Genomic DNA, 10000 nt, shown 5'->3' with positions numbered 1-10000 from the left:
ATGGCATGTGGTATTTACCTGTGGCGCTGATGTTTAGGCCAAGGTATGTATAGTTTTTTGTGTGCTCTAGGGCAGTGGTATCTAGATGGAATTTGTATTTGTGGTCCTGGCGACTGGACCTTTTTTGGAACACCATTATTTTGGTCTTACTGAGATTTACTGTCAGGGCCCAGGTCTGGCAGAATCTGTGCAGGATATCTAGGTGCTGCTGTAGGCCCTCCTTGGTTGGTGACAGAAGCACCAGATCATCAGCAAACAGGAGACTTTTGACTTCAGATTCTAGTAGGGTGAGGCCGGGTGCTGCAGACCTTTCTAGTGCCCGCGTCAATTCGTTGATATATATGTTGAAGAGGGTGGGGCTTAAGCCGCATCCCTGTCTCACCCCACGGCTCTGTGGGAAGAAATGTGTGTTTTTTTGCCAATTTTAACCGCACACTTGTTGTTTGTGTACATGGATTTTATAATGTCATATGTTTTACCCCCAACACCACTTTCCATCAATTTGTATAGCAGACCCTCATGCCAAATTGAGTCGAAGGCTTTTTTTAAATCAACAAAGCATGAGAAGACTTTGCCTTTGTTTTGGTTTGTTTGGTTGTCAATTAGAGTGTGCAGGGTGAATACATGGTCTGTTGTATGGTAATTTGGTAAAAAGCCAATTTGACATTTGCTCAGTACATTGTTTTCATTGAGGAAATGTACGAGTCTGCTGTTAATGATAATGCAGAGGATTTTCCCAAGGTTGCTGTTGACGCATATCCCATTGTAGTTATTGGGGTCAAATTTGTCTCCATTTTTGTGGATTGGGGTGATCAGTCCTTGGTTCCAAATATTGGGGGAAGATGCCAGAGCTAAGGATGATGTTGAAGAGTTTTAGTATAGCCAATTGGAATTTGTTGTCTGTATATTTGATCATTTCATTAAGGATACCATCAACACCACATGCCTTTTTGGGTTGGAGGGTTTTTATTTTGTCCTGTAGCTCATTCAAGGTAATTGGAGAATCCAGTGGGTTCTGATAATCTTTAATAGTTGATTCTAAGATTTGTATTTGTTCCTGTATATGTTTTTGCTCTTTATTCTTTGTTATAGAGCCAAAAAGATAGGAGAAGTGGTTTACCCATACATCTCCATTTTGGATAGATAATTCTTCATGTTGTTGTTTGTTTAGTGTTTTCCAGTTTTCCCAGAAGTGGTTAGAGTATATGCATTCTTCAATTTCATTGAGCTGATTTCTGACGTGCTGTTCCTTCTTTTTCCGTAGTGTATTTCTGTATTGTTTTAGTGATATCAAATAGGTCTCTTCCCTCTCTGTCTCTTCTCTGATCTCTGTCTCTTCTCTCTCTCTATCTGTCTCTTCCCTCTCTATCTGTCTCTTCTCTCTCTATCTGTCTCTTCTCTCTCTCTGACCTCTGTCTCTTCCCTCTCTCTGTCTCTTCTCTGACCTCTGTCTCTTCTCTCTCTCTATCTGTCTCTTCCCTCTCTCTATTTGTCTCTTCTCTCACTTTCTCTTTTCTCTCTGTCTCTTCCCTCTCTCTGTCTCTTCTCTGACCTCTGTCTCTTCTCTCTCTCTATCTGTCTCTTCCCTCTCTCTGTCTCATCTCTCACTTTCTCTTTTCTCTCTGTCTCTTCCCTCTCTCTAACTATCTATTCCCTCTCTCAGCCTATGTGTTGCAGGTGAAGGTGGAGATGGAGCTGGAGATCCTGCAGTGTGAGAAGATCAAGGCTGTCAGGGAGGAGCAGCTGGAACGACTCACACAGATCTGCCAGGAGCAGGCAGTAAGTCCCCGCACCATCACCTCACAGATCTGCCAGGAGCAGGCAGTAAGTCCCCACATCATCACCTCACAGATCTGCTAAGAGCAGGCAGTAAGTCCCCGCACCATCACCTCACAGATAGCGTTGAGACTATGGTTAGGGTTTTGGTTGAAGCTAGGTTATGGTTGAGGCTAGGTTATAGTTGAAGCTAGGTTATGGTTGAAGCTAGGTTCTGGTTGAGGCTAGGTTATGGTTGAAGCTAGGTTATGGTTGAAGCTAGGTTATGGTTGAAGCTAGGTTCTGGTTGAGGCTAGGTTATGGTTGAAGCTAGGTTATGGTTGAGGCTAGGGCTAAGGCTGAACCAGGATTAAAAAATAAATACAAATAATTACATTTATTTCACCTTTAAAATAAATAATAATAACCTTTATTCCTGTCTTAGGTCAGTTGGGATCACCACTTTATTTTAAGAATGTGAAATGTCAGAATAATAGTAGAGAGAATTATTTCTTTCATTTTGTATTTCTTTCATAACATTCCCAGTGGGTCAGAAGTTCACATACACTCAATTAGTATTTGGTAGCATTGCCATTAAATTGTTTAACTTGGGTCAAATGTTTCGGGTAGCCTTCCACAAGCTTCCCACAATAAATTGGGTGAATTTTGGCCCATTCCTCCTGAAAGAGCTGGTGTAACTGAGTCAGGTATATAGGCTTCCTTGCTCGCACACGCTTTTTCAGTTCTGCCCACAAATGTTCTATGGGATTGAGGTCAGGGCTTTGTGATGGCCAATCCAATACCTTGACTTTGTTGTCCTTAAGCCATTTTGCGACAACTTTGGAAGTATGATTGGGGTCATTGTCCATTTGGAAGACCCATTTGCGACCAAACTTTAACTGATGTCTTGAGATGTTGCTTCAAAATATCCACATAATTTTCCTACATTTACATTTACATTTAAGTCATTTAGCAGACGCTCTTATCCAGAGCGACTTACAAATTGGTGCATTCACCTTATGACATCCAGTGGAACAGCCACTTTACAATAGTGCATCTAAATCTTTTAGGGGGGGGGGTGATAAGGATTACTTATCCTATCCTAGGTATTCCTTAAAGAGGTGGGGTTTCAGGTGTCTCCGGAAGGTGGTGATTGACTCCGCTGTCCTGGCGTCGTGAGGGAGTTTGTTCCACCATTGGGGGGCCAGAGCAGCGAACAGTTTTGACTGGGCTGAGCGGGAACTGTACTTCCTCAGTGGTAGGGAGGCGAGCAGGCCAGAGGTGGATGAACGCAGTGCCCTTGTTTGGGTGTAGGGCCTGATCAGAGCCTGGAGGTACTGAGGTGCCGTTCCCCTCACAGCTCCGTAGGCAAGCACCATGGTCTTGTAGCGGATGCGAGCTTCAACTGGAAGCCAGTGGAGAGAGCGGAGGAGCGGGGTGACGTGAGAGAACTTGGGAAGGTTGAACACCAGACGGGCTGCGGCGTTCTGGATGAGTTGTAGGGGTTTAATGGCACAGGCAGGGAGCCCAGCCAACAGCGAGTTGCAGTAATCCAGACGGGAGATGACAAGTGCCTGGATTAGGACCTGCGCCGCTTCCTGTGTGAGGCAGGGTCGTACTTTGCGGATGTTGTAGAGCATGAACCTACAGGAACGGGCCACCGCCTTGATGTTAGTTGAGAACGACAGGGTGTTGTCCAGGATCACGCCAAGGTTCTTAGCGCTCTGGGAGGAGGACACAATGGAGTTGTCAACCGTGATGGCGAGATCATGGAACGGGCAGTCCTTCCCCGGGAGGAAGAGCAGCTCCATCTTGCCAAGGTTCAGCTTGAGGTGGTGATCCGTCATCCACACTGATATGTCTGCCAGACATGCAGAGATGCGATTCGCCACCTGGTCATCAGAAGGGGGAAAGGAGAAGATTAATTGTGTGTCGTCTGCATAGCAATGATAGGAGAGACCATGTGAGGTTATGACAGAGCCAAGTGACTTGGTGTATAGCGAGAATAGGAGAGGGCCTAGAACAGAGCCCTGGGGGACACCAGTGGTGAGAGCGCGTGGTGAGGAGACAGATTCTCGCCACGCCACCTGGTAGGAGCGACCTGTCAGGTAGGACGCAATCCAAGCGTGGGCCGCGCCGGAGATGCCCAACTCGGAGAGGGTGGAGAGGGGGATCTGATGGTTCACAGTATCGAAGGCAGCCGATAGGTCTAGAAGGATGAGAGCAGAGGAGAAAGAGTTAGCTTTAGCAGTGCGGAGCGCCTCCGTGATGCAGAGAAGAGCAGTCTCAGTTGAATGACTAGTCTTGAAACCTGACTGATTTGGATCAAGAAGGTAATTCTGAGAGAGATAGCGGTAGATCTGGCCAAGGATGGCACGTTGAAGAGTTTTGGAGAGAAAAGAAAGAAGGGATACTGGTCTGTAGTTGTTGACATCGGAGGGATCGAGTGTAGGTTTTTTCAGAAGGGGTGCAACTCTCGCTCTCTTGAGGACGGAAGGGACGTAGCCAGCGGTCAGGGATGAGTTGATGAGCGAGGTGAGGTAAGGGAGAAGGTCTCCGGAAATGGTCTGGAGAAGAGAGGAGGGGATAGGGTCAAGCGGGCAGGTTGTTGGGCGGCCGGCCGTCACAAGACGCGAGATTTCATCTGGAGAGAGAGGGGAGAAAGAGGTCAGAGCACAGGGTAGGCCAGTGTGAGCAGAGCCAGCGGTGTCGTTTGACTTAGCAAACGAGGATCGGATGTCGTCGACCTTCTTTTCAAAATGGTTGACGAAGTCATCTGCAGAGAGGGAGGAGGGGGGGGGAGGAGGATTCAGGAGGGAGGAGAAGGTGGCAAAGAGCTTCCTAGGATTAGAGGCAGATGCTTGGAATTTAGAGTGGTAGAAAGTGGCTTTAGCAGCAGAGACAGAGGAGGAAAATGTAGAGAGGAGGGAGTGAAAGGATGCCAGGTCCGCAGGGAGGCGAGTTTTCCTCCATTTCCGCTCGGCTGCCCGGAGCCCTGTTCTGTGAGCTCGCAATGAGTCGTCGAGCCACGGAGCGGGAGGGGAGGACCGAGACGGCCTGGAGGATAGGGGACATAGAGAGTCAAAGGATGCAGAAAGGGAGGAGAGGAGGGTTGAGGAGGCAGAATCAGGAGATAGGTTGGAGAAGGTTTGAGCAGAGGGAAGAGATGATAGGATGGAAGAGGAGAGAGTAGCGGGGGAGAGAGAGCGAAGGTTGGGACGGCGCGATACCATCCGAGTAGGGGCAGTGTGGGAAGAGTTGAATGAGAGCGAGAGGGAAAAGGATACAAGGTAGTGGTCGGAGACTTGGAGGGGAGTTGCAATGGGGTTAGTGGAAGAACAGCATCTAGTAAAGATGAGGTCGAGTGTATTGCCTGCCTTGTGAGTAGGGGGAAGGTGAGAGGGTGAGGTCAAAAGAGGAGAGGAGTGGAAAGAAGGAGGCAGAGAGGAATGAGTCAAAGGTAGACGTGGGGAGGTTAAAGTCGCCCAGAACTGTGAGAGGTGAGCCGTCCTCAGGAAAGGAGCTTATCAAGGCATCAAGCTCATTGATGAACTCTCCGAGGGAACCTGGAGGGCGATAAATGATAAGGATGTTAAGCTTGAAAGGGCTGGTAACTGTGACAGCATGGAATTCAAAGGAGGCGATAGACAGATGGGTAAGGGGAGAAAGAGAGAATGACCACTTGGGAGAGATGAGGATCCCGGTGCCACCACCCCGCTGACGACAATAGCTGGCTAGCTAACATAGAAAATCGCTCTAGACTACACAATTATCTTTGATACAAGGACAGCTATGTAGCTAGCTACGATCAAGCAAATCAAACCGTTGTGCTGTAATGAAATGAAATGAAAATGTGATACTACCTGTGGAGCGAAGCGGAATGCGACCGGGTTGTTGTTGGCTAGCTGTTAGCTGTTAGCTAGCTAGCAGTGTCTCCTACGTTAAGGACGACAAATAGCTGTTGGGAAGGTTGAACACCAGACGGGCTGCGGCGTTCTGGATGAGTTGTAGGGGTTTAATGGCACAGGCAGGGAGCCTGTGTCATGATGCCATCTATTTTTGAAGTGCACCAGTCCCTCCTGCAGCACAGCACCCCCACAACATGATGCTGCCACCCCCGTGCTTCACGGTTGGGAGGGGGTGTTCTTCGGCTTGCAAGCTTCCTCCTTTTTCCTTCAAACATAACGATGGTCATTATGGCCAAACAGTTCTATTTTTGTTTCATCAGACCAGAGGACATTTCACGAAAAAGTACGATCTTTGTCCCCATGTGCAGTTGCAAACCGTAGTCTGGCTTTTTTATGGCGGTTTTGGAGCAATGGCTTCTTCCTTGCTGAGCGGCCTTTAAGGTTATGTCGATATAGGACTCATTTTACTGTGGATATAGATACTTTTGTACCTGTTTCCTCCAGCATCTTCACAAGGTCCTTTGCTGTTGTTCTGGGATTGATTTGCACGTTTTTGCACATTAATTTCTAGAAGACAGAATGCGTCTCCTTCCTGGGCAGTATGACGGCTGCATGGTCCCATGGTGTTAATACTTCTGTACAGATGAACGTGGTACCTTCAGGCATTTGGAAATTGCTCCCAGGGATGAACCAGACTTGTGGAGGTCTACAATTATTTTTCTGAGGTTTTGGCTGATTTCTTTTGATTTTCAAGCAAAGAGGCACTGAGTTTGAAGGTAGGCCTTGAAATACATCCACAGGTACACCTCCAATTGACTCAAATGATGTCAATTAGCCTATCAGAAGCTTCTAAAACCATGACATCTGTTTAAAGGCACAGTCAACTTAGTGTATGTAAACTTCTGACCCACTGGTGAAACAATCTGTCTGTAAACAATTGTTGGAAAAATGTCTTTTGTCATGTACAAAGTAGATGTCCTAACCGACTTGCCAAAACTATAGTTTGTTAACAAGAAATTTGTGGAGTGGTTGAAAAACGGGTTTTAATGACTCCAACCTATGTTTATGTAAACTTCTGACTTCAACTGTATGTGCAGATAAGGATGTGCAAGTAGAAATGCTGGTATGCAAAAGAGCAGAAAAACAAAAAACAAATATGGGGATGAAGTAGGTAGTTGGTTGGATGGGGTATTTACAGATGGGCTGTATACAGCTGCAGCGATCGGTAACCTGCTCTGACAGCTGACGCTTGAAGTTAGTGAGGGATAAATAAGTCTCCAACTTCAGTGATTTTAGCAATTCGTTCCAGTCATTGGTATCAGAGAACTGGAAGAAAAGGCGGCCAAAGGAGGTGTTGGCTTTGGGGATGACCTGTGAAATATACCTGTTGGAGCGCGTGCTACGGGTGGGTGTTGCTATGGTGACCAGTGAGCTGAGATAATGCAGAGCTTTACCTAGCAAAGACTTGATGACCTGGAGCCAGTGGGTTTGGTGACGAATATGTAGCGAGGACCAGCCAACGAGAGCATACAGGTTGCAGTGGTGGGTAGTATATGGGGCTTTGGTGACATAACTGATGGCACTGTGATGACATGACTGATGGCACTGTGATAGACTGCATCCAATTTGCTGAGTAGAGTGTTGAAGGCTATTTTGTAAATGACATTGCCAAAGTCAAGGATCGGTAGGATAGTCAGTTTTACGAGGGTATGTTTGGCATCATGAGTGAAGGAGGCTTTGTTGTGAAATGGGAAGCCAATTCTAGATTTAACTTTGGATTGGAAATGCTTAATGTGAGTCTGGAAGGAGAGTTTACAGTCTAGCCAGACACCTAGGTATTTATAGTTGTCCACATATCAGAACCATCCAAAGTTGTGATTCTATTCGGGCGAGTGGGTACGGGCAGCGATCAGTTGAAGAGCATGTATTTCATTTTACTAATATTTAAGAGCATTTGGAGGCCACGGAAGGAGTGTTGTATGGTGTTGAATCTCATTTGCACGTTTGTTAACACAGTGTCCAAAGAAGGGCCAGATGTATACAGAATGGTATCTTCTGCGTAGAGGTGGATCAGATAATCACCAGCAGCAAGAGCGACATTGATAAATACAGAGAAAAGAGTCAGCCCAAGAATTGAACCCTGTGGCACCCCCATAGAGACTGCCAGAGGTTCGGACAACAGGCCCTCCGATTTGACACACTGAACTCTGTCTGAGACAGTCATTACAGAAACGATAAGAATACAGTGATTTACAGAGTCGAAAGCCATGGCCAGGTCAATGAAGACAGCTGCACAGTACTGTCTTTTATCGATGGAGGTTATGATATCATTCAGGACCTTGAGCGTGACTGAGGTGCACCCGTGACCAGCTCGGAAACCAGATTGCATAGCGGAGAAGGTACGGTGGGATTCGAAATGGTTGGTGATCTGTTTGTTCATTTGGCTTTTGAAGACTTTAGAATGGCAGGGCAGGGTGGATATACGTCTGTAACAGTTTGGGTCTAGAGTGTCTCCCCCTTTGAAGAGGTGGATGACCGTGGCTGCTTTCCAATCCTTAAGAATCTCAGACGACACGAAAGAGAGGTTGAATAGACTAGTAATAAGGGTTGCAACAATGGCAGCGGATAATTTTAGGAGAGAGGGTCCAGATTGTCAAACCCAGCTGATTTGTAGGGATCCAGATTTTGCAGCTCTTTAAGAACCTGAGCTGTCTGGATTTGTGTGAAGGAGAAGCAGGGGGGGAAGGCTTGGACCAGTTGCTGCAGGTGGTGCAGAGCTGTTGGCCGGGGTTGGGGTAGCCAGGTGCAAAGCATGGCTAGCCGTAGAGAAATGCTTCTGGAAATTCTTGATTATCATGGATTTATCAGTGGTGACAGTGTTTCCTAGTCTCAGAGCAATGGGCAGCTGGGAAGAGGTACTCTTATTCTCCATGGACTTTACAGTGTCCCAAAACATTTTGGAATTAGTGCTGCAGGATGCACATTTCTGTTTGAAAAAGCTAGCCTTTGCTTTCCTAACTGACCGTGTGTATTGGTTCCTGACTTCCTTGAAAAGTTACATATCGCAGGGACTATTCGATGCTGGTGCAGTCCGCCACAGGTTGTTTTTGTGCTGGTCAAGGGCAGTCAAGTCTGGAGTGAACCAAGGGCTATATCTGTTCTTAGTGCAATTCTTTTTGAAAGGGGCATGCTCATTTAAAATGGCATATATTATGGTGAGGAAAGCACTTTTAAAGAACAAGGTTGAACCGGGAGGTAAACTTGAAGCTAGAGTTAGGGTTGTGGTGAGGCTAGGGTGAGGGTTAAAGTTGAAGCAGGATGTGGACATGACGCTTGGGTTAGGGTTGTGTTTGAGGCTGTTTCAGATTTCCATAGGCTGCAATTTCAATTGCTACCACAGGGGGGCAGTAACACTTCACAGAAGAGTTCAATGTGTAGCCAACACATTTTCAACAGACATCAGAGACGATGTTTCTTCAAATTGTTTTACAATATTCAATGATTTGCAAATCCGTAATAAACAGGCACAAGAAAAGTTGATTTTGTGATATTATGAACCCACAATACACATAAGCACGCAACATAATACAGTAAAATATATTTGGAAAGATGTTTCCCATATAGTTGTAAACAACACATATTTTCCATGCTATTTTTATCACTGTCACTGGTCACCTATGAACGTTTGAACATCTTGAAGAACGATCTGGCCCTAATGGCCATGGTCTCTTATAATCTCAACGCGGCACAGCCAGAAGAGGACTGGCCCCCCCTCAGAGCCTGGTTCCTCTAGGTTTCTTCCTAGGTTCCTGCCTTTCTAGGGAGTTTTCCCTCACCACTGTGCTTCTACATCTGCATTGCTTGCTGTTAGGTTTTAAGCTGGGTTTCTGTATAAGCACTTTGAGACATCTGCTGATTTAAAAAAGGTCTTTATAAATACATTTGATTGATTGATTAGTCAGTTGAACTAAAGCACTACATTTCTTTCAAAGACTCAAGGTCCCAAGATCAATACAGGGAGAAGCCATAACTGGTACATCAATGGAAACATGTTGTTGTACAACACAGTCCAGTAATGATGGGCTCCTCAGTGTAATGCTAGAAACAAACAGTTCATGTGTAATCTGACTGTCTGTTTGTCAATATGAGCCATCAGGCCAGAGGAAACCCCAGTGAAAGCATTGATCCTATAGCTAGTAATAGAACCACTTAGCCTGCAGAATGCCTGGGATCATGCTGAAAGGGCCTGTCTGGGAGTAAAGGTTAGGTTAGTCAACACTGACATATTGTTACATCAATACACCAAGATTTCAGCTAGAAGAATACATGTGTGTATG

General features: G+C 46.1%; 1 protein-coding gene across 1 annotated transcript in view; it reads left to right on the top strand.

Moving 5' to 3' along the window:
• LOC118374909 (transmembrane protein 266-like) overlaps nt 1-10000 on the top strand; it is a 23351-nt gene that overhangs the window by 8279 nt on the left and 5072 nt on the right. The window contains exon 2 of the mRNA XM_052515803.1: nt 1664-1779. Coding sequence (XP_052371763.1) covers nt 1664-1779 — 116 coding nt within the window. The remainder of the gene's footprint in view (nt 1-1663; nt 1780-10000) is intronic.

This window comes from Oncorhynchus keta, unplaced genomic scaffold, assembly GCF_023373465.1.
Source record: "Oncorhynchus keta strain PuntledgeMale-10-30-2019 unplaced genomic scaffold, Oket_V2 Un_scaffold_3114_pilon_pilon, whole genome shotgun sequence".
NCBI classification, from domain to species: Eukaryota; Metazoa; Chordata; class Actinopteri; order Salmoniformes; family Salmonidae; genus Oncorhynchus; species Oncorhynchus keta.
The sequence above is the reverse complement of the archived record's forward strand: the minus strand, read 5'-3'. Positions and strand labels throughout refer to the sequence as shown.